We start from the raw sequence: 25,864 nt of genomic DNA on the forward strand, positions 1-25,864 counted from the left end.
ACCTTATTTGCTTCACTACAGCCTTACTGTTAGTGATTTAGGATCTGTTCGTATCAAACAGTTCGTGGTAACGAACTGTAGTAAGGAGCGACCCGGCTCAATAGTAATCAAAACTTTAAAAAATACCAATAGCTACATCAAAAGAATCGCATTTTAATGCTGGTTTTAAATATATAAGTTTCATCAAGTTTAGTCTTACCCATCAAAAGTTACGAGCCTGAGAAAATTTGCATTATTTTAGAAAATAGGGGGAAACGCCCCCTAAAAGTCATAGAATCTTAACGAAAATCACACCATCAGATTCAGCGTATCAGAGAACCCTATTGTAGAAGTTTCGAGCTCCTGTCTACAAAAATGTGGAATTTCGCATTTTTGCCAGAAGACAGATCACGGATGCGTGTTTATTTGTTTGTTTGTTTTGTTGTGTTTTTTTGTGTTTTTTCCCCCAGGGGTGATCGTGTCGACCCAGTTGTCCTAGAATGTTGCAAGAGGGCTCGTTCTAACGGAAATGAAAAGTTCTTGTGCCCTTTTTAAGTGACCAAAAAAATTGGAGGGCACCTAGGCCCCCTCCCACGCTCATTATTTTCCCAAAGTCATCGGATCAAAATTCTGAGATAGCCATTTTATTCAGTATAGTCGAAAAACCTTATAACTATGTCTTTTGGGACGACTTACTCCCCCACAGTCCCCGTGGGAGGGGCAACAAGTTACAAACTTTGACCTGTGCTTACATATAGTAATGGTTATTGGGAAGTATACAGGCGTTTTCAGGAGGATTTTTTTGGTTTGGGGGAGGGGTTGAGAAGAGGTGGATATGCTGAGGGAACTTTCCTTCGAGAATTTGTAATGGGAAAAGAAAATTTCCATGAAGGGAGAGCAGGATTTACTAGCATTATTTAAAAAAAAAACAATTAAAAAATAAAAGTGAAAAAGCTTTTTCAGCTGAAAGTAAGGAACAGCAATAAAACTTAAAACAAACAGAAATTATTACCCATATGAGGGGCTCACCTCCTTCTAATACCTCGCTGTTTACGCTAAAGTATTTTCGGTAATTTCAACTACTTATTCTACGGCTTTTGTGATTCAGGGGGCCATTCTTAATGTATTGGGATAAAATTTAAGCTTTAGTGTAAAGAGCGAGGTACTGACGATGGAACGAATCCTCTCATATATGTAATAAAAACATGAGAATACAAAAGTTCTTTACGTAAGCTAATTTATAAGTTACGTAAATCTTTTACCAATAAAAAGATTGGTAAAAAATTAAAAGTTCTAGTTGCCTTTTTAATTAACCAAAAAAATCGGGGGGCAACTAGGCTTCGTCCCCCGCTCTTTTTTCTCAAAATCATTCGATCAAAATTATGAGAAAGCCATTGAGCCAAAAAAAAAATATGCAAATTTCGTTTTGATTATTCCTCTGCGGAGAGCCAAAATCAAAACATGCATTGATTCAAAACGTTCAGAAATTAAATAAAAAAAACAAGTTTTTTCAACTGAAGGTAAGGAGTGACATCAAAACTTAAAACGCACAGAAATTACTTTGTATATGAAAGAGGCTGCTTCCTCATCAACGCCCCGCTCTTTACGCTAAAGTTTTTTACTGTTTTAGAAAGAAGAATTGAGAGAAAGAGTCAAACTTTAGCGTAAAGAGCGGGGCGTTGATGAGGAAGCAGCCTCTTTCATATACGAAGTAATTTCTGTGCCTGTTAAGTTTTGATGTCACTCCTTACTTTCAGTTGAAAAAACTTGTTTTTTTTATTTAATCTAAATAAAAGATCGCAACATTTATCTAGTATTGAAGTCACTAAGAAAATTTATTATATTTTTTCTACAGGGAGTTCTCTGGGTCAATCTTAGGAAAAGAATTCAATATTCCTAAGCCATCCTTTTTCCCATGCACATGTATTGCTACAGAATTTGAATGTTGAGAAATTCTTGAGATACGCTAAATTCATGAAACATTAAAACACTTTTAGATTTTCTGACTAGATTAAAAGAAACTTAATTTCAGCAGGGGGAAGTGGGCTCTTTGAGGGGAAAGGGCGAACAGAGGTTTGGGAGAGCCAGTTACCCACCTTCAGCTTCCCTATAGCAAATAACGCCCCTGACGTCCAATCCCAGCGTACAACTCACCAACACAACAATTACAACCAAAATGGGAAATTACAAAATCTGATTTGAAAAAAAAATAATTTATTAAAGGAAATTATTATTAGTTCACTATTTTTTAAGTGAAGTCTGTAAGGGATATGGGATACTTATATGTTCGAAGATTCATATTTTAATCGTCGTATCAAACAGATCGTGGTAACGAACTGTAGTAAGGAGCGACCCGGCTCAATAGTAACCAAAATTCTAAAAATTTGAATTTTGATATCAATAGCTACATCAAAAGAATTGCATTTTAATGCTGATTTTAAATATATAAGTTTACTCAAGTTTAGTCTTACCCATCAAAAGTTACGAGCCTGAGAAAATTTGTCTTATTTAAGAAAATAGGGAGAAACACCCCCTAAAAGTCGTAGGATCTTAACGAAAATTACACCATCAGATTCAGCGTATCAGAGAACCCCACTATAGAAGTTTTAAGCTCCTATCTACAAAAATGTGGAATTTTGTATTTTTTGCCAGAAGACAAATCACGGGTGCGTGTTATTTGTTTTTTTTTTTGTTTTTTTGTTTTTTTGTTTTCCCCAGGGGTCATCGTATCGACCAAGTAGTCCTAGAATGTCGCAAGAGGGCTCGTTCTAACGGAAATGAAAAGTTCTAGTGCCCTTTTTAAGTGACCAAAAAAATTGGAGGGCATCTAGGCCCCCTCCCACGCTCATTTTTTACCCAAAGTCAACGGATCAAAATTCTGAGATATCCATTTTGTTCAGCGTAGTCAAAAACCATAATAACTATGCCTTTGGGGAAGACTTACTCCCCCACAATCCCCGGGGGAGGGGCTGCAAGTTACAAACTTTGACCAGTGTTTACACATAGTAATGGTTATTGGGAAGTGTGCAGACGTTTTCAGGGGGATTTTATTTTGTTTGGGGGTGGGGCTGGGGAGAGGGGGCTATGTTGGAGGATCTTTCCTTAGAGGAATCTGTCATGAGGGAAGAAAAATTCAATGAAAAGGGCGTAGGGTTCTCTAGCACTAGTATAAGAAAACAATGAAAAATAAACATGAAAACGTTTTTTCAAATGAAAGGAAGAAGTAGCATGGAAACCTAAAACGAACAGAGATAATTACGCATATGAGGGGTTCTAAAAATACTTTAGCATAAAGAGCGAGGTATTTAGGAGGAAATAAATACCTTGCTCTTTATGCTAAAGTATTTTTAGTAATTTCAACTATTTATTCTACGGCCTTTCTGATTCAGGGGTCATTCTTAAAGAATTGGGACAAAACTTACGATTTAGTGTAAAGAGCGAGGTATTAACGAGGGTACAAACCCTCTCGTATACATAATAAAAATATAAGGTTATGAAAGTTTGTTACGTAAGTTAATTCTTAAGTTACGTGTATTTCTTACTAATAAAAACGTTCATTAAAAATTAAAAGTTCTAGTTGCCTTTTTAAGTGACCGAAAAATTGGAGGGCAACTAGGCCTCCTTCTCCACCCCTTATTTCTCAAAATCGTCTGATCAAAACTAAGAGAAAGCCATTTAGCCAAAAAAAGAATTAATATACAAGTTTCATTTTAATAATTTATGTGCGGAGAGCCAAAACCAAACATGAATTAATTCAAAAACGTTCAGAAATTAAATAAAAAAGAACTAATTTTTTTAGCTGAAAGTAAGGAGCGACATTAAAAATTAAAACGAACAGAAATTACTCCGTATATGAAATGGGTTGTCCCCTCCGCAATCCCTCGCTCTTTACGCTGAAGTTTGACTCTTTGCCACAATTCTACTTTTTAAAACAATTAAAAGCTTTTTTTAAAGTTTTTTTTAAAACTTTAAATTTTTTTAAAATTTAAAAAAAAAATTTTAAAACAATTAAAAGTTTTTTTTATTTAATTTGCAGGAAAGAAACGAGGTGGGAAGAAGTAATTTTGAGGAGACAGAAAAGCATCTAATTAGCCTGATGGAGAGCCTTCAAGCCTTGGTTGCTGGAACTAATGAAAATGAGAAGATGTCAGGTAAGAGTACATTGTTTGATAAAGCAGCAAGAATTATTGACATTATATAGCTAAAAACTATTTTTAAATTGGTAATGCTAGCAAAAGATAGACCTTCGGTGCCAAAGTTCCATGGAGTGTTGCAGCAACTGTGACGAATCCTGTGCAAAGTACTTATACTTTTTACTTAAGTACAAGTGCCAAGTACTTCAGGTAACTTTTACTTAATTATAAGTATGAAGTATTCCTCCTAAATTTTATTTAAGTAATAAATATTTTTTTAAAGTTTTTCAGTACTTAAGTATATTAACAGTACTGATGTTTTACTTATAATCCACATGTCACAATTGTGGTATCTAATTAGTTTTCCGGTAGGTATAGACGAAGACCAGACGAGCCATGTAAACAGTAAGGAATACCACTTGCATTTATCACAAAGAATTGACTACCAGGAAGATTCCACTCTGATATTTGTTAGAAGAACTCCTATGGTAACGGTACTATATAAACTGTGATTATTCTATGTGCTAGTTTTCAGAAGTAAAATACTTGTACTCTGATATCTGATTCTGAAACCTATCGAAAAAAAGACAATAGAAACAGTTTTCTACTTCTATCACCAGAAACAGGACTTCAAAAACGGAATAAACAGAGATTGTTTTCTGTTTCGATTGTCATATACAAAAGCTCTTAGAATATGAAAATGCAATCCACTTAAAGTATCAGAATGGTAGTAGTAGTAGTAGTAGTAATAGTAGTAGAACAATTTTATTGAAAATACTCATCTTTTATATAATAGCACAACAGAAGCGGAGCTTGCGAGGATGTGCTAAAATAAAAAAAAAAGAAGAAATATAGTAATAGTATAGAGCGTGAGACTACTTACCGAAACAAACTACAATATTAGACCCCAAAACAACGCATAAGAAATACAGAAAAATAATCCACTGAAAATATACTTAGTCTGTTTCGAAAGCATACCTACTGAGCAGCTCCACACGTAAATCATATTTAAACTGGTTAAAATTACTATTATCCTTGATATCATTGCTAAGTTTGTTCCAAAGCTTGGAAGCTCTATAAACAAGAGAAAAAGAAGACCTACTAGAAGCAAGTCGAGGAACCTCAATATTTTCTTGCATCCGATTATTGCTTTGGTGAACCTCTAACCTCTCACAAAATATACCTGTAAAACAATTTGGAAGGCCCCCATTATGATACGTATATATAAAAACACAAAGTAAAAAAATCATGGAATCTGGCTGCAGACTTTATATTTATTTCACTATAGACCGACTTCGACTCACGGTTCCCTACACCACAAAAAAAAACTCGGATAGCGTTATTCTGGACCACACGGATTGGACGAAGTAAAGAGCGGAAAGTACCAAGCCCTATCGATGAACAATACAAAATATACGGGTGAATAAGGGAATAATATAACAACTGTAAAATATTTGGTGGGAAAATATGTTTTAATTTACGCATCATACCTAGGTTATGCGACAGTATTTTAGAAATCGACTTCACATGGTCCTTATACAATAGGATTTCATCAACATTAATTCCAAAGTACTTGGTGAATTGTGTACGTTTGATAATTTCCCGTTCTGATATCAACTCAGTGTTCCAATGATAAAAACTCGGAGATCTAGAAAAAATAACAAAATTCGACTTACCTATATTCAAAACAAGGTAATTGATTCGTAGCCATGTGCATATCCTGCTCATTGCTTCATTTAATGCTTCCATAAGTAGTTGTTCCTTAGGGGCTACACATACCAGCATTGTGTCATCCGCAAATAAGGGCACAGTGATATGTGGTTTACTCGGACAATTATCAACAAAATATGTAATTCTGAGTAGGGCATTAACAAAATAAGGCAGATCATGAATAAAAATTCAGTAGGACCCAATACGGAGCCTTGGGGAACCCCACAATTAACACAATTTTTACTAGAGCAAATTCCATGTAAATTCTATGCAACACTTTTTCTAGATGGTAAAGACATTATCAAATGCCCCATTCATCACTTAATGCTACAGAACAATTCAATTGGATTTCCTGTTTGCTCCCTTCAAAGGTATTAGCTTTTCAAACATAGCATCTCCAAGTATTTTCCACTTTGGGGTTAAGATTCCTCCCCCATCAGAAAACAGCCGCTCAGCGAGTGCAGACGAAAGAATTATACAGTTAAATTTCCAACATATTCACTATTATCTGAGTTGCTTATGGTAGTTTCTTCATAACTTCTGTCGAAGTGTCCATCAGTTCTGTGAACCTCGTTAGCAAATTTGGGGTCTTCAATCTTTCTTACCTCTTCGACCAAGAATTCAACAGCTATATCTCTAATCTCATTAGGGAGCCACTTATGTCTGAAATAGAGATGACTTGAAGTGGCAACAACATATTTTTTAGAATGAAAATGTCTTTCTTCCATGATGTTTTCTCCACTAAATCTTTCAGCTTTTTAAGCTTCTTTTCAAAAAACTTAATTGAAGGGTACAATGCAGAAAATTAGTAGTTCTCCTCCACCTGGGGAGATATCCAGACCATATGCTAATCATAGACATCATGAAGCTTCTCATTCTGCGACAATCCATCAAACGTTTGATGTGACATTTTTCGTATTCCGTCGAGTTATCGCAGGCCCGATGAGCTGTTTATTGCATACTTTTTGACAGCATCTGCGGCATTTGAGCTCTTGTTAACGGTGTCCCAGAGAGCAGTACACTTGGCAAAAACGGCATAGTTCTGCTACTTATATGCAACTAAATTAAGTGCATTATCGGCATTTGTGGATACAAGTAAATCGAGTGTAGGGTTGACACACCTGAAATGAAGAGGAAGTGGGAGATACTCAAGATATTCTTCCCCACTCTGATTACTAGGAGCCTTTCCAATATTTAAAAATAAGACTAAGCCATTTGGACGTGATTTCTCTTCATTATTACCGCCACTTACTTGCCCCTCTTCCCCCAAAATTCTTGGAAATATTCCAAATGCTTTATTGAAGTTTGAAGCATTGTGAATTAATACTCAGCGTACCTTTCTTTCAGCCACTATTTTATATCTCGTGAAGATACCATTCAGTTAATCAGTAATTTTGTCGTAACTGTAAGTAACTTTTTTGGTTAGCTGACCCAATATTTACAGTAAAGGACATATAGTCAGTCAGTTCAAACTCACAAATCATAGCCTTCTGTAGTTAACACCTAAAATGGCTCCTTTTGTTTCTATTTTCACTTAATCTTAAGTAAAAACAGTCATTTCAAACCAAAAGCAATTGGACCAGTTGTTGTTACAAGATTTGTTTAAGGGCATATGTATTACAAATAAGTCCTTTTACCCCATACTCCATGATTTCGTGTTTAAAATTTAAGCTAATGGACGAACAAAATTTAAGTTAATGGGCGAACAAATTGACATTCTTCATCTTTTCTTGTTGTTTTATCACTTGTGTCATTGATTAATAAATTTCAAGTAAATTGAAATGAATTTATTTTTCAAAAGAGTTAGCTGAACCTTGTAGTCTTGTTTCAGTATTTGAGCACAATGTATTTCAGAAATGATATAATTTGTGAAATTCAAATCATAGCTGGCGCAATAGCGCTGTCTAAGTAAATAGTGATGTGGGCACAATATATTATTTATACATTTTTTTTTTGGTTGTTTTAGACCAGTGGACTTCGTATCGAAAGAATTGTCAGGGAAACTTCGAATAGGACTCACTCCATTGGATATTGGAAGGATTAGTTCCCTTTTTAACAGCTGAAAGTTATTGGAGGACAACGAACCGCCCTACCATGCTTAAAATTACCACATATCACTATCAATAAATGAAATAATCTCAAAACGAACAGAAATTACAATAAATAGCCGAATCGAAGTCAAAACGAGCAGAAATCCCCCATGGCCCTTCAAGATCAGAAAATAATTTACACTTTACTGAAAAAAAATACTTTTAAATATTTTCACTTTTCTTACTTTCATAAATAAAAATTATCAAAACCTTAAGGAATAAATAATTATATATGTCAATTAAACTGACAATCCACGGTCATTTGTTTTTTGTTTTGTTTTTTTCCAGTAAAGCGCACAAATTATGTTCCGGTCTTGAGAAGGCATGGGGGTTATCAGACTTTCTTATGTCAATTTTTGCTCATTTTGAGTGTGGCTCGGCTATTTGTTGCAATTTCTGTTCGTTTATCAGCCCTACTCATGTCAATTTTTGCTCATTTTGAGTTTGACTCAGCTATTTATTGTAATTTCTGTTCGTTGTAAGTTTCATTTATTTATTGATAGTGATTTGTTGTAGTTTTACGCTTGGAAGACTTTGAATTTATTTCTATTCATTCTTGGCTTAATGGAGCTCTTTACTTTTCTTTCAAGAACTTTTTTTATGGAAAAAGTTTTTAAAATTAATTTAAGAGAAGAAATTTCACCTGATTTTCTTTCTTGTATTTTGTCATAGATATTTCATGACACAGAGCATCTTGGGTTACTGATAAAAAGCTACAGCAATGTTGCAAGTGCCTGTGAAATATTTATTTGAAGAAATCAACAAAAGAATTCTACAGAATGACACAACTCTCCAAAAGATAATTCTACATATTTGTTTACAATGAAATCTTCTTTGAGCAAAAGAAGTCTTTGTTGATAAAGTTAAACACACAAAATTTTTAATGCTCTTTTTCATTTAAGCAATCAAAAAGACACTTTTATTTATTAATTCTTGCTAAGTTATTTTGTTTTAAAGAGAATTAATTCATAAGCAAATTTGATATACCGTTTGAATTAACACATTTTTTCGCTTCCTCGGTGAGTTCAAAAATGAGGTGGATCAGTGGGAAGCAAACTAAATAAAAGAACAAATTTAGACAAATTTGCATGTTACAAATATCTTACTAAGCATGTCAGAAATATATTGTTAAATAATCTGTAAAGAGTAAATAAAACAAAACAAAAATTAGAACATAAGCGAAAGGTGAATCAGTTTTACATTCACTGAATAAAAACCAATATCAATCATTCTAAAATCGCATAGTCTTTGTGTATGTGCTACTAGCTTGACCTCAGAGGGGTTTCATAAGACTGTGGTTGTTGGTGCTATCTATTAATCAACGACATGTTTCGGGTCTTTTCAACAAATATTTGGGCTAATGTTGGTTGCAATATCAAACTTAGACTTACCCTACCAAAATATTCCCCTTTTCTGCTACTCTTTGGGCGTCAGTTTCATAAATTAATGTAATTTAGAGATCAGCAAAATAATTTAGCTATTTCAGAACAGTTTGTTCAATCTTTTAATTTTGTTTCAGTATTTGAAACTAGAGCACATTTGGAAATGACAAAGTTGGTGAAATACCACTTTTAAAGCTTTCCGCGATTTTCTTTTTGGTATTCTTTCATAACATATTTCATGCCACAGAGAGCATGAGAGAGAGAGAGAGAGAGATAGAGAGAGAGAGAGAGAGAGAGAGAGAGAGAGAGAGAGAGAGAGAGAGAGAGAGAGAGAGAGAGAGAGAGAGAGAGAGAGAGAGAGAGAGAGAGAGAGAGAGAGAGAGAGAGAGTTTATTTAAAACAACATCGTAGCTAACAGCTAATTTGCGTTGCTTCACTATGCTAAATAACAAACTAACACAAAAATAAAGCTATTTTTATGTGTCTGTAGTATTGTCTGTATCTCCTTGCAAAACAGCTGAATATTATTTGTAATGCTTTGCACAAAATAATACAAACAAATCAGCTCTGCCTGGTAATACGGCCTATTCAAAACCAGTATAATATTATTCTTATTCAATTTTAAAGTTCATCATATTTAGAAGAAAGTAAATACCAAGAAATTTCTGCCTAAGAAATTTGGGTGTAATTTAATGAAAAGTAGTAGATGGACGGAACGCTCAAAACAGAGTAAGATCTTTTGAACACTTAACACTAATTTAATATCTTATAGGCTTCAATGTTAAGGATTGTGATATACCAACCTCATGCTGTGATATAGAGACAAAAATAGTGTTTCCACTATTCGGATATTCTGAACTGCGAGGTGAATGGGTCGAGATTGTCCAAGGAACACAACACCATCCAAAGCAAGTTCAGCCTGTCGTTTATCGAAAATGCAGGTAAGTTATGAGAATTATTGAGACTAGCGATATTTTCATTTATCCAATGCTTTTATGAATATTATCATCAAATTTTACAAAAATTAAGATTAGATTATCGTTAAGCCCCATATTCAGGGATTTGTAATACTATATGGTTAATTTTGTATTCAAATTTAAAAAGACCCAAGAATTACTCTCCTTAAAAATTTCTGCACGCTAGATGACGCTCACCATATGTTTTGGAAGCGTGTTACATATAGCGTGAAGTGCACCCTGTGTGAAGTGAAATGAAGAAGTGTGATTTGACAGAAGTTTGCTATGCCTCGGTAGAAGAAATAGAACATTGTTGGGTACGCCACGTGTTGGAAAGTTGGCTGCCTCTCCAGTGGAACTATTTAATGTTTTGTTACGAATGATTTTTTTCTTGGCTTAGAGAAAGTCTTTTCTGCTTTATACTGAAACCATTGAAGTGGGAAAATGACTACATTTTTAAGACTGTTAATAATGTTAAAATATCATTTGAGACATTTCTAAAGGGCACCCCATAAGGAAAAGTTTCCTTTTTGTGAATTTTTTTTTTTTTAAAGATTACTTCTTCAGCAATTTTTTTCTGTAAAAATGTTTATATTGATGGAAACTTCATAAAATAAGCTGGATATTTTTCTTTATTAGACTTTGGCTCTGAACTATCTTATGATTTTAGTACAGCCTTCAGAAAAGAATAGTGTTATTCTCTTTTGTTCGATACTTTCGTTTTTTTAATTAGGATAAATATGAGCTGAAATTATATTTCTTATAAATCATCACGGCCGACCGAATAAGGAATTCTAAATGTAAAAAAAAAGTCTGTAAATGGAGAAATTCAACTTGGAATTTAGAAAATCAATGTGGTAAAAAAAAAACACAACTTAAAAACTGATCCTATCCTATAGAAGAGTGAACAGTAAGAAAAAGTCGAGATTAATTGAGCAATTAAACAAAAATAACAAGTTTTTCCAATTGAAAGTAAGGAACAGCATTAAAATATAAAACGAACAGAAATTGTTTCGTACATGAAAGGGCTGCTCCTCCTCAGCCCCGGTATTTACGCTAAAGTGGTACTTTTAATCCCAATTCTTTAAGAACAGTTGCTGAACCACGAGGGCCTTTTTAATTGGAATAAGATACTTTTTCAAATCACTAAAATACTTCATAATATCCAACCCTGAGTGCTCCTTCCAGACAGTTTCCTCCACGCTGAAATTCTCCTCACCCCGGAAAAATTTTACCTGACATTCTTCCTAGAAAAATTTCCCGATTTTCATTTGAAAAAAAGTATTAGTTTGCTTAATTTTTCATTGTTTTTTAAGTCGTGCCGGGAATCTGCCCTCCTTAGCAATTTTCTTATTCAAATGAAAAGGGAAAGATTAGCGTAAACAGAGATATATTGAGGAGGGGAAGGCTCTCCCATAAACGAAATAATTTATGTTCATTCTAAGTTGTAATGTTGCTCCTTAATTTTAGTTGAAAACCTTGTTTTGTGTTTAATACCTGATCAGTTTTTAAATAATGCCAGGAAATCCTTTCCCATGGAAAATTCTCTGGAAGGTTCTCTTTGGCCTGCTACTATTCAAAAACACATTTTTCGTTCAATATCTAATCTTTTTTAAGATCATTCTGGACGTCCCTCTTAATGGAAAACGTTTGCCCAAAAATCTCCCTCTCCCAACCACCCAGTTGTAAGTTTCTATCGCGGAAAGTTCTCCCATGGAGATTTCTACTGCGTAAAATCCCTCCCCTCACCGAAAAAATCCTCTGGAAAATTTTACAACTTAAGATAACTGAAAACGAAACTACGGCTAGAATTCTCTCCCTCCCCCCCCCCAAGAAAAGTGTTGGCGAGGCTCATGAAGAATAGTCTTCCTTTTTCAATCTCTGTGCCGGTAGAACCCTAAATATAAGATTTTATGCTGCATAGAAACAGACTGTCGCAATAGAGGTAAAATTAATACCCACCCCCAATTACCAATATAAAGGCTGAGGCCAGAGACACTTCCAGAAATCACAAGGGACTTTTATATCAATTTCTCCCTACCCCTCCTCTTCTTTAGAACTCATTCTATGCTTATTTGATGGCTCAATGAGAGTTGGGATCTCTTTGCATTAAAGTGTACTCTTTGAGGTATTTGACCCGCTCCTTCCCTGCCAAATGATCCAAAAACCCTCCTTCCCAATAGCTGATGCGTACAAACCATTGCACTATTTTATGGATATGAAACAAATTAGTTTAGTTGAATGAAGCTTAAAATCAATGTCTGAAACATTCTTTCCGCAATAAGAAGGCAGGTTTCAGCGGTGAAAACCCTTGTCCAGGCTCATTCTAAATGAAGGGAGATGAGTGATTAATTTCCACTATCTCCCAATACCACTTCCTATAATTATCTGAAGACTTATGGAGATTCAGGCAATTTTTGTGCTGAAATACTTGTTTTTAGGTACCAGACATCCTCCTACCTACACATTGACCATCAGCCCCTCCTCTAATATATCTGATGTACGCTTTCCTTCGTTCAATTTATTTGTTTTAATTGCCCTTTGGCTGCTCAATTTTAAATTTGGGTGAAGTTACTCGAGGAAGAAATTTTCAGGGAGGGGGGGGGGTATCCGGGGGAGCATTTCGGCAGGGAGATTCTCCTGTGGAGAGGAACTTTCTGGTATAATTTTCCGGAAAGGACTTTATCACGGGAATGTTTTCCTGAGGGAATTTTATGGGGGAGGGTTTTCCAAGAGGCAATTTTAAGGTGGGAATGCACCAGACCCCGGGACTAAAGGAGGTCGGCGGAGATAAGAAAAATTCAGAAAAGAACTAGACCAATTCGTAATAGTGGCAGATCCAGATGGGGGCAGAGGGAGCTCCCCTCTAATGCTGTGTTGGATTTGGTGCGTGGTTTGGGACCGCTTGCTTCGGTTGGGGTTGGGACACTGTAACACTTTAAAGCTATTTTTGTAATCACTTTTCAACATTTGAGTTATAAGCAAGTTTTTAATTGTTAAGACTGTTCTTTTTCCAAACAAGTTCGAAACAAAGTTTCAGTTACTTTGTATGATCTTGGTTGTGTTTTACTGATGAGGCATACCGCCTAAAAGTATTTAATTAAATTTAGATTCATCAGGAGAATCTTTCCGTATTACCACAAAAACAAACTGGGAAGTGAAAATCTTGGTTTCGGGTTAAAAGGAACGTGAGACTTAAAATCACAATTACTTTAGGCTGTCGAAATAATATTTCACTATTGCGCTGTCCCAACAGGACTGAAAAATATAATATTTAAACAACTTTTTACTGTCAAAGATTTGTTTTTGAGTCTTGCTATGGCACAGAGGCGAAGAAATTGATATCATTGCTTTTTTTTGGCTGTCATAAAATTTGGGTTTGCTTCTTTTCGAAGCATTTTTACAACATTGTTGTTTTTTGAGGGATTTTTATAATAGAATGTAATGGCATGAGAAGTATGAATATATTATTAGTTTGCGTTTTGGTTTTGTATTAGCAAATATTGGCCACTTTACTAACTATTTTCATCTAATTAAAGCTCTGTGGTACGTGACATATCACAGCCTCTGTTCAACCTAAAACATAAGACTATAGGCCAGACTCTTCAGAAATATCTGAACTTCAATAAAGGTTCATTTAGTTATGCACTTAAAACTCAGTATTTGATTTGAAACACTTTTTCAAAGGTCGGAGTAATCATTTAAGAAAAAAATTATTTTCAAAATTTTTTACAAATAAAGGCAAATAATTATGTGCTGATTTTTTTTGTCTAGCCGGTATATATGGGTCTCTGAATTGCCAGCTTAAACTAGTGGAATGGCATCAATTTTTTTTAAAACATTTACCAATGAAAGGTTGAAAAAAGAGAAAATTCACCACTTGTGTTCACCACGGTAATAGAATAAAAGTACAATATTACTTCAGAAATTCTTCAGAATAAACACATAAACACTTGTCAATATCGACCAGTTACAAAATATAGTTATTTTTATATATAGAGACTGCATATATTTTTCGATAAAATTGTCTATACTGTTATATATATAGCTGAGAATTTCTATACTTATCTCGTTACAAGCCGTCCTATCATATTTCTACGATCATTTTTCTATGAATCAAAGTTTTTTCAGGACAATGTTCCTACCTAATGCTAAATTTGAACCGAATATCAAATTTTTATTTTTGTACTCAACAGACATATCGAGATTTAAAAATTTGAATTGAATAGGTAAAAATACTTTAAAAAGTAAAAAGATCTGCTATATTTTTATGAAAAGCAAAATTTTGATTAGTAAATATTTTAGATTTCGTCAGAGTTGGCAGTGTTTTTTTTAAAACACTATTTTTAAAAAGAAACAGGGATTAGTTAATGTTTCATTGTCTACGCTCGAAATCATCGTTTTAAATATTTTTTTTGTAATTCTACCTCTGTGTTCAGTGTTTCTTTTTATACCCCTAACTAAATAGTATTTAATGTTATGCCTTTGCACATATATGATTGTATCTTAATCCTTATTTCCTACTCGTCAGTACCACTATAATTACTAAGTGATGCTACATAGTTGGGCGACATAAAAAATAGTTTGACCTATACCAATAGTCATAAAGAATGCATGACTTGAGAAGAAGGTTCAAGAACAATTTTCTTGTCCGTTCAAAGCTTAAATCACTCGCCATAGTGGTCAGAAGTACAAAAGCAAAAAATTATGTAGAAAATATGAAATCAAATTTTTTTATAGATGATGAACAGATCTTTATTTTTGTAAGGGCGGGGTGGTTTTTATTTTGTATCAATATTTTTACTTTGTTTTAGCTTCAAAAGATTTACTAGGACTTTAATCATCACCAGATTTTACTTTAAATTTATGACCATTTCCACTAATATTTAATTTTTAAAAATATTTTTCTAAATGGTTAATTATGTTAATAAAAAAAGTGTAATGCATATTTTTGACACTTATTAGTTAGATGCGCCTTTAGTAAGGTACCAGGGTGCTAGGGTGGCGACCGTGGTCAACATGTCTCATAGTTATTTTAAAAAGTAACCACCCGATCTGGCTAATTTTGACAAGTGCGCTTGCGCACTGTGTAACGCGTGCAAATGTTAAGCGGATCAGAGAAACTGAACTAAACATCCCAAAAAAGTAGAAATATATTTCCTCACATTTCTTTTCAAGTTTTTTTTTAATAATTTTTAATGCGGTGATACACTTATTTTGATTCTATGTTTACCTGTTTGTCAGTCATGAAGACCAAGGATTACCAGGCACATTTACATGTAAGGTAAAAAAAAAAACACTTTTTCATACTTTTTCCTCCCATTACCTTATAGTTATCAAGGGATGTCAGGTTCGGATAGAATGGAATAATGACTTTTCATAGATTTACTTATTTTGGCAATAAGTTTAGCCATTTGTGTGCTAGTGCGCCTTAAACAAACAGGCATATAAGCATGTGAGCTAATTGTTCTTACTCTTCTATTTAAGTACTTTTTGGTTTTTAATTGGTGTCAGATTTTAAATGCCTAGAAATTGACAATCGGTCAGTGACAACCTGAGACCTACTGAAAACTATGAAAACTTGAAAGGAAAAGTACGAAGAAGTTTTTTTTTTTCATTTACATTACACGTAAATACACCTGTTTATTATTGGCTTTCATAACAGGAAAATGACTAAACCTGTATACAAAAAACTGGTATATCTATAAAAGCAATACTTTCACTCTCTCTAAAAGCTGTCAATCATTGAGAGTAATAAACAACTTGAAGTCAAAAGAAAGAAAAGTAAGTTTATTTACCTTACTTGAACATATAGCTGTTCACCTAAAGTTTAATAATAGACAAAGGCTAAACCTATAGTAAAAATTTGTATATCCATGAGAAGCTATGCTTTCGTTCTGTAAAAACCTCTCCCCAATTGTTAACTATTAGGAACTTGGAGAGAAAAGTAAGTAATGGTGAGTTTTTTATATACCAAAAACCGATTTCTAAGGGGACCGATGGTTCAAATTTAGAACATTTGTTATAGTTTACAAAACCTGCAAAAGAGACGTTTGGATCATGCCTGCATGATCCTGTTCTTAATAGGCAAAAGCCTGTTCTTAATAGGCACCGTCTGCAAAACTGTTATAAATTATTTTTAATTAGTTTCACTCTCCCGGATAAATACATTTTGTTATTTTCCATTTAAACCAGCGAATTGTAATTTATTCAAATAACAATTTTTTTTTAGTATTTGATTTTATTTTAGCACTCAATCTGCTTTGATTTGGGCTACTGAGTTCTTAAGCTAATCAGTATGAAGCTCATTTTTTATCATAATTCTAAAGTTAGCTATTATTTATTTTAGGTCAACTTCTTCAAACTTTGTAAAAGGATTTTGCAAGCAGACACATTTGTTCAAAACGATGTTGACAATGGAATCAAGCAGCTCTGAATATTTTCAACTCGATCTATTGCGCTTACCTGGAAACTGCGAATGTCATATTAGCCTTAAAGAGAGTTCTTACGACTGCCTTAATTCTGATGGGATGAACTACGCTAAAATGGAGAATAAAGCATCATCACTTGTCAGTAAAGTAATCATAAGCAGAGCAGAAACTGAAGCAACAAGTTCAGATCTATCTACACTAAAACAGGTGGATTTTCAAGTTACTAAAATTCCTGACAGAAAAAATGTCTTGACAGAAACCACTGTTATTGCTTCCGATAAAAAACAAAATAAAAACGTGTCATATATCCCAAGTGAAACCACTGAAGAAAAACAGAAACAAGAAAAAAGGCTATACCGTCTTGCCTCTGAAACACCACGCCGTCAAGATAAAATAAGCCCTGATTTAAGAGGTACTCTTACAAGCACTACAAGTACTGGTCTTTCCTCACTTACCAAAAGTGGTTTCAAAGATCAAATAACCCAAAAAGAAAGAAATGATAATTTTATCACAAGTAGTAGGGAAAATATAGATAGCGGTACTACAGGCAGAACAAGTGTCCTTGTTGAATTTCCTCTCCCTGCTATTTCCAGTTTAAAATCGAACATTCTTATTGAAAGCAACCAAGATGTAAAAAATAAAGAATTTTTAGGAGATGAAAGGATAAACGATGGTACTGCTACAACAGTTAAATATGAGGATTTGGTAAAAAGTGCGGTGGTGAAAACTTCGAGCGGTGCAACGATGGATCCTTTTAGCAAAGGAGCTCGAAATGATTTAACCACGTTGATGGTATCAAAAAAAAACATCCAGAGTCAGGCAACCGAAATAACCAGTAAATTTGTTGCGTCAGCTGAATCAACTATCGATACTCCTCTCAGTAAAATATCAACATATGAAAATACGCCACCTTTTATTATAAGACCAAAACAAAGAGATACGGCAAATCAACAAGGAATAGCAAATCGTTATAATGCCAAAACAATCAAACTAAAAGATAAAGAAAATACTAACATAGTAATCACTCCAGCAGCAACAGGGGCAAGCACCTCTTTTGGAGGAGCAATTCAAAACAAAGATAAATCTACAAAACTAAACAGGAAGCAACAGGAAAGTCCAACAGAAAGAACAAGCGACATTACTGCAATAAGAAAAGGACATTACAATGAAAGTACTCAAAAATTTAATATTCACATAGATGAACATGTTGTAGCACCTCCCACAACAGTAATATTAAATGGAATCTCACCAAGGTCTGCCGTACAAGTCTCCGAAAAAGAGGCAACCAGAAAAGAAAAAACAATTCATCACTCCCATACAGAAGCAAAAGCTCAAGGAAGTAAATACGTTCCTCTATTGGAAAATTCAACTCAAGCAACTGTGTACGTTGATTTTGAAATTTCTACACAGAAAAAAGTTTCTGCTCAGAAGAAAGATACGTCAATTCAAAATGAAGATGAATCTACAAAAGTCAATTTAAATCAACAGGAGGTTCAAGCAGGAAAAACGAGTACAACAGAAATAAGAAAAAGACAAGACAATGAAACTACTTTGAAATCAAATATTCACAGAGAAGCAAATGTTATAGCTTCTTTTGCAACCATAACAACTGTATCTGCCGCAAACGTTTCAGAAAAGCAAGCAACCGAAAGAGAAAAAACAAATAGTCATTTCAGTAAAACACCACAAGCTTGGAGAAAAGAACTCTATCAATTAGAAGATTTGGCTAAAAACACTGGCTTAACTGACTTTCAAAAAGGGACTGGGGAACAGAATCCTGTATCTAACACAATAGAAACCTTAAAAAAAGAATATGTAACTGAAGAAAATAGTAATGAAACCGTTGCTACGACGAAAGATCGAGTTGATGAAAAAACTGGAAGAACAGGAATTCAAAGTGGATGGAACTTGAATGCGCTACATAATAAAGACACGGTAAAGTCTACTTCTGAGACCCCTACAGCCAAAATGAACAAAAAAGAAACTATAAGCCCAGGTGGGAGTACAAAAAAAATTAGACAAACTATTGAAAATACTGGTAAAAGAAACAATCCTAGTGAAGCAGTGGCCGACGAAAATAAAAGTAAAATGTTAAAAGATGTCAATGTCTCGTTATATACCGTTGAAGATCCAATCAAGGAAACGAAGAAGAAAGAAAGAATAAAAATTGATATTACGCCAGTAATTGAAGGTCAAAATAATGCTAATGCTTACAAAGCAAATATTTTAACAGATATGACTCTTGATTTATCTAAAATAAATACAACATTAGAAGAAGATTCGCCAGTAAAAATATACCTCGACACCACTGCAACAAAATATGGTAAGGGTAGTGACATTACTAGCAAAATAAACTTTCAGGGTACCACAGCACCCAGCATGACTCTGAAGAACCCTAGGTCAACCGAAGATACGTCACCAAATACCGTAGATAATTTTACCAACAAAGTAAGCAAAAATGAAAAACTTAACCAAGATTTCAGTATAATAATAGAAAGTCAAATTAGCAAAAATGCTGAAGAAGTATACTTCCAAAGTGGAAGAACAATGGGTGTCTCTCTCTATGAAGCAGAAAGGTATGCATCAATAGCAACGCTAGACAATTTAAAAAGAGAAGACAAAAAGGAAGGACGACTTTCTATCCTCCCTTCCACAACCGAAAGTCAAAATGAAGAGAATATAGAGAAAACAATCATCGTAAGTGGAGCGAATTCCAATATATCTACAAGAGACATATCACCTAATGGGTATTCCTTACTACATGCCGGAGAAAGTTCCACCGCAATGGAAAATCAAAGGAAAAGGGTGTATCAAGATGCCCCTGCAATGACAGAGAATAATGGTAGAATAAAGACCGGCAAATTAAATATTTCAAATGAAACAAGCTTCGGTGGCAAAATTTATATAACTCCTTCAAATGAACATACATTAAAATCTAACGTAACTAAGTCTAAAAGAAGAAAGAATGAAGGAGAAGGAACGAAATTTGACACCTCTACAGAAACAGAAAGTCAAAGTAAAAAAAATATATTTGAAGCAAATCATCCAGTGGAAGGAATGGAGAGCGGAAATAGGTTAATATCTAATGCAAAAAATTCTTCAACTCATATCCAACAGAATAAAACAAACACTTATCAGACCAGTGTAACAACAGAAGTTAAAAGTGTAATAAATGTTGGTAAAGCAAGCAGCTCAACCAAATCCAACATTAAGACTCCCAGTGCCACGACATCCAATAAGAAAACATCAATGTTTAAAGAATCCACGAAATTTGATACTACAACAGCAAAAGAAAGTCATAGTAACGAAAAGACTGTCGAGCCAAATCCTCTTGGGAAAGAAAACAAAAGCGTAAATGGGTCTAATACAGAAAATTCTTCAACATATATCCAAGATAATAAAACACACGCTTATCAGACTAGTGTAACAGAAGGTAAAAGTGTAAAGAATTTCGATAAAGCAAGCACCTCAACTAAATCCAGTATTAAGACTCCCAGTGCCACGACATCCAATGAGAAAATATCAATAACTATGTTTAAAGAATCCACGAAATTTGTTACCATAACAGCAACAGAAAGTCAAAGTAACGAAAAGACTGTCCAACCAAATCATCTAGGGAAAGCAGACAAAAGCGTAAATGGGTTAATATCAAATACAGAAAATTCTTCAACATATATCCAAGATAATAAAACAAACACTTATCAGACTAGTGTAACAACAGAAGGTAAAAGCGTAATGAATGTTGGGAAAGCCAGCAAGTCAACTGGATCCAGCATTAAGACTCCCAGTGCCACGACATCCAATGAGAAAACATCAATAACCATGGTTGAAGAATCCACGAGATTTGGTACCACAACAGCAACAGAAAGTCAAAGTAACGAAAAGACTTTCGAACCAAATCATCTAGGGAAAGCAAACAAAAGTGTAAATGAGTTAATATCCAATACGGAAAATTCTTCAACATATATCCAAGATAATGAAACAAACACTTATCAGACTAGTGTAACAACACAAGGTAAAAGTGTAAAGAATGTCGGTAAAGCCAACAGGTCAACTGAATCCAGCATTAAGACTCCCGGTGCCACGACATCCGATGAGAAAACATCAATAACCATGTTTGAAGAATCCAAGAAATTTGGAACCACAACAGCAAAAGAAAGTCGAAGTAACGAAAAGACTGTCAAACCAAATCATCTAGGGAAAGCAGACAAAAGCGTAAATGGGTTAATATCCAACACAGAAAATTCTTCAACATATATCCAAGATAATAAAACAAACACTTATCAGACTAGTGTAACAACAGAAGGTAAAAGTGTAAAGAATGTCGGTAAAGCAATCAGCTCAACCGAATCCAGCATTAAGACTCCTAGTGCCACGACATCCAATGAGAAAACACCAATAACCATGTTGAAAGAATCCACGAAATTTGGTACAATAAAAGCAACAGAAAGTCAAAGTAACGAAAAGACTGTCGAACCAAATCATCTAGGGAAAGCAGACAAAAGCGTAAATGGGTTAATATCCAACACAGAAAATTCTTCAACATATATCCAAGATAATATAACAAACACTTATGAAACTAGTGCAACAACAGAAGGTAAAAGTGTAATGAATGTTGGTCAAGCAAGCAGCTCAACTGAATCCAGTATTAAGACTCCCAGTGCCACGACATCCAATGAGAAGACATAAATAACCATGTTTAAAGAATCCACAAAATTTGGTACCATAACAGCAACAAAAAGTCAAAGCAACGAAAAGACTCTTGAACCAAATTATCTAGGGAAAGCAAACAAAAGTGTTAATGGCTCAATACATAATGCAGAAAATTCTAAAAGTGTATTAAATGATGGTAACGCAAGCAGCTCCACCGAATCTAGTATTCAGGACATCGATATTCATGTTTAAAGAATCCACGAAACTTGATACCACAACAGCAACAGAAAGTCAAAGTAAAGAAAAGACTGTCTAACCAAATCAACTAGGGAAAGCCAACAAAAGCGCAAATGGGTTAATATCTAATACAGAAAATTCTTCAACATATATCCGATACAATAAACAAATACTTATCAGATTAGTGTAACAACAAAAGGTAAAGGTGTAATAAATGCTGATAAAGCAACAAGTTCAGCTGAATCTAGCATTGCGACACCAAGCGCCAAAACATCTGATGAGAAAACATCAATATTCATGTGTAAAGAATCCAAGAGAGATGGTACCAAAACAGCAACAGAAAGTCCAAGCAACGAAAATAGCGTTGAAGCAAACCATCCAGGGGAAGCCATGAATAGTTTAAAGGGGTTTATATCTAATATAGAAAATTCTGCAACATACATCGAAGATAATAAAACAAACACTTATCAAAATAGTGCAACAACAGGAAGTGAAAATATAGAAAATCCCATTCAGCAGGCAGCTCAACTGAATCCAGCATTTAGACCCCCAGTGCCCCGACATCCGATAAGAAACCATCAATATCCATGCTTAAAGAATCCACGAAATATGGTTCCGTAAAAGCAACAGAAAGTCAAAGTAATAAAAATACTATTGACGCAGATCATCGAGGGGAAACATTAAAAAGTGTAAATAGGTTAATATCTAACATAGAACATTTTTCAACATATATCCAAGATGATAAAACGAACAATTATCAAACTAGTGCAAAACAGGAGGTGAAAATGTAGTAAATGCTAGTAAAGCAAGTACCTCAACTGAATTTAGCCTTGAGGCTCCAGTGATGAAAAACCGTCAATTAAATTCACTACCTAAGTTCAAGAAAGCAACAGGATCAATTCCTACAAATTAAACTAACATTTAAGTTGTGGTAACCAAAACAAAGGTCGACTTATCAAATATGTTTACTCAAAAAAGAAAGAATAAAGCTCTTCATCAGCTATTTTTTCGGTTGTTTCTTAGAGTAGTTTTGTTAAAACTGTTTCAAATACAGTAGACATTTTAATAAACACATAAAGTCAATAAATAGGCTTATCAAGAGAGAAAAATGTTAATCGTGTATTTTTTTTCGGTCATTTCGTATCGAATGAGTGGTTGCAAAAATTTGTGGGTGAATCATTTGGTTGTAAATTGAACACTATAGTGCTCTTAAAGGGTTCTAGTAATCAGACGGTCACCAGGCCTTTTCCCGCACTCTTTTGTGCTAACCACCCCATCGTAAGCCCCAAAGCCCCAGGATCAAAGCTTTTAGATAATAGTTTGTTTTTTAATATTCAAAATGTCAAAGAGACGTACCTCCAGAGGTGGCAAAACCTCCAAAGCCCCTAGGGCACAGGGTGCAAACAGTACAAATTACCAATTGTTCGACCGGTGTCTGGCTAATTCCTCGGAATTTTACACGTGAAAAATTTCTCCAGGAGAAACGTCCACCCAGGAAATTCTATCATGGGAAAGTCCAACCGGTTGATTTAGACGGGAAAATCCTCTTCCAAGATCCCCGCCCCTCAGAATATTTGCCCAACATTTAAAGTTGAGCTGCTAAAGAGAAAGTAACACAAATAATGAGAATGCCGAAAAGAATGGATTTTGGAATACAATTTTACCGATTTTCAATAATAAGGCAAAATAAATGGTCTTCTCCATCTTAAACTTTCTTGGTTCTAAGCTGAGTCTGACTCTGTGCTATTGAAATTAAAATTTCAAAAAGAAAGCCCTTGAAAGTACTTCAGACACCTTACGTTCACCTTACGGGTGGGTTCTCGATCCCAAGGGGTGACCTAATACGATAGACTATAGATGTCAGTCGGTAACAGTCTACGCGAAGCAATTACTTGTACTTCTTAGTCCCAGCCTGTTATGTCTACGGCCTTTCATAATAAGGCAATACTTCTGCAGTTGCCACTAATTTCATATTTTCAAATTATTTTCTGTAACCTCTATTTTACCCTTCTCTGACAGATTAACCCCCAAAAAATGCTAAAAAAATATATTTTAAAGAAATAAAATGTAGAAATAAACACTATGGGCTATTCTACAACATATATTCTACCTATATTTTGGAATATAGGTAGAACACTCCTACCTTTTCTCTATGGTTTTTCCCATGGGATATACGTCTAGAACCATTGAGACTGTAGCTCCTGCAATACTTCTTGCTTACTGAAAACACAACCTTAATCACATACCAAACAACCTGTTGTTGTGGCATGAAAAAACATGTTCGAAAAGAAAGGAATATTTCCGTTGGAACTTCTGGGAAAAGGATTTTCCTTGTAGATATTATCAAAATTGGCAGAGGAAGATAGAAGAGGAAAAGGGGGCAGATAATTTCCAATTCTATAATGTGGAGAGCAACTATATGTTTTATCACTACCCAATTTTGTACTTATATTTGTGATAGGTCTTGGATCTGTTCACGGTAAGTAGCAACATATATGAAAAGACACTCGGTTTTGCTAATTTATTATAATAGCGTTTCTGCACTGTCTTGGAAATAGCCTGTTAGATCAAGTTAAAACTTTTTAGAGTTTTCTTTTAGAGAGAGGCCATTTAGACTTGAAATTCTAACCTGTGGGAGCCAGTCAAAGAAAAGCTAAACATGTTTTGCCTTAAGTCTGCCAAAACGATTAGGACACTTTACTTCTTCACAACAAATAAATGGAATTTTATCGGTGTGAAGTATCAAGGTAAATATAAAGACACTATATTAAACCAAATTAACAAAGCAGGGTATCTAAAATATTTTAAGAACAGCTTGAGAGGTGAAGTTGAAATTTTCAGGAGGTGGTGCATGACCAAATCAACCTGAAATTTTCACTTGAGAGTAAAAGTAGAGTTAAATCGAAGGACATTATGCACTATCAGGCTGTCAAAATATCATATCTAAAATATTTCGGGAACGATTTGGGAGATGCAATTCAAGTTTACAATTAGTGTGGGGAGGGCAAGGAGACTTAAAATTTTGAGCTGGTAGAGCGCTAAAATTGGTGTCTCTAACCCATCTAAACGTTCCTAGACTCGACGCATTCATAAGAATTGTAGTTTTGCCATTTCTATGTAGCGAGATGAATCCAAACACACTATGTGGTACTTCGTGATCAAAACACTATATCTCCAATATCTCTAAAATAGATTTGAGCATCAAGTTGATTCTCGCAGGGAGTGTTAGGGGACCACGTAGACTCCAAGTCCTGACTTGAAAAGAGAGGGAAGAACCAAAACTGTCTTTTCTTCGATTTATATAAACATTTTTGGGCTATAATCTTCTATGATCATCCTAGTTTCCTCTAGGTCTACCTCTAGTATCGTGTATGGGACCCATGAAGAACTCAGAGTTAAGTAACGAGGTAAAACAAAAGAAACAATAGTTTGCCAGGTGGACAAAACATCGCGTCTAAAATACTATGAAAACGACCTCAAGGACCAATCTAAAACTTTCAGGGTGTTCTGTCGAAGAGGCAAAGGGTTTTAAAAATATTGATTCGGGTAAGGGGACAGATTTGATACTATAAACCCCCGGTTGGACAAGAATGTATTCCCGGTGAAAAAGCAATGTAGAACGAAAGAAATAGCGTGCACCCGAGTTATCAAAATAATGTATCTGCATTATTTCAGAAACAATCGGAGGATTAATTTGAATTTTTTGGGAGCGTTAGGGGGTTATATTATCAATATTATATTAGCCAGTACTTGATGATAGTACATCTATTGTAGGTTTTACTTCGTAGGATCTTCCGTGCAGATACGAATGCACTCATTGAAATTGCAACTCATTCCTCAACTGGTCAGGTAGAGTATCGTAACGATTAAACTATTTTAAATTTTTCCATCGCTACGAAATTTGTTAGGATGAATGATTGTATACTCTTGGTATTTCTTAAAACAGAAGTGAAAACATAGGATGCCTGCAAATTTTAAAAGAGAATTTTGCGAGAAATTGAACAGTTGAACAACGTTTTTTTTGTACAAGATTGATTGTAAACAAATTTTTTACTTATGGTTACATAATGAATAAGTCAAGAACATTAGGTAAATAAAAGCTCACTGAGGTTTTTTTTGACAAGCTTTAGTGTAATTCAAGGTTAATTTTAATTTCTTAAACCACATTGGCCTGCCATACCATAAAGAAAGAAAACGATCGAAAATGGGGTTTTTAAAGGCCAAATGAAATTACTGAAGAAAATACAGAAAGCGAATATTTTGAGAGAACAGCCATTTTAATTTGGCCTTTAA

The 25,864-nt window shown here is 34.5% G+C and overlaps 1 protein-coding gene across 1 annotated transcript in view; it reads left to right on the plus strand.

Annotated features, from left to right (window-relative positions):
- The window catches only part of LOC136034629 (nuclear pore complex protein DDB_G0274915-like), a 79,074-nt gene extending 57,563 nt beyond the window's left edge, over positions 1–21,511 (plus strand). The window contains exons 6-8 of the mRNA XM_065715929.1: positions 4,016–4,130; positions 10,067–10,235; positions 16,600–21,511. Coding sequence (XP_065572001.1) covers positions 4,016–4,130; positions 10,067–10,235; positions 16,600–21,370 — 5,055 coding nt within the window. The 3' untranslated portion in view covers positions 21,371–21,511. The remainder of the gene's footprint in view (positions 1–4,015; positions 4,131–10,066; positions 10,236–16,599) is intronic.
- The last annotated feature ends 4,353 nt before the right edge of the window (positions 21,512–25,864 follow it).

The sequence above is a fragment of the Artemia franciscana genome, chromosome 13 (genome assembly GCF_032884065.1).
Source record: "Artemia franciscana chromosome 13, ASM3288406v1, whole genome shotgun sequence".
NCBI lineage: Eukaryota > Metazoa > Arthropoda > Branchiopoda > Anostraca > Artemiidae > Artemia > Artemia franciscana.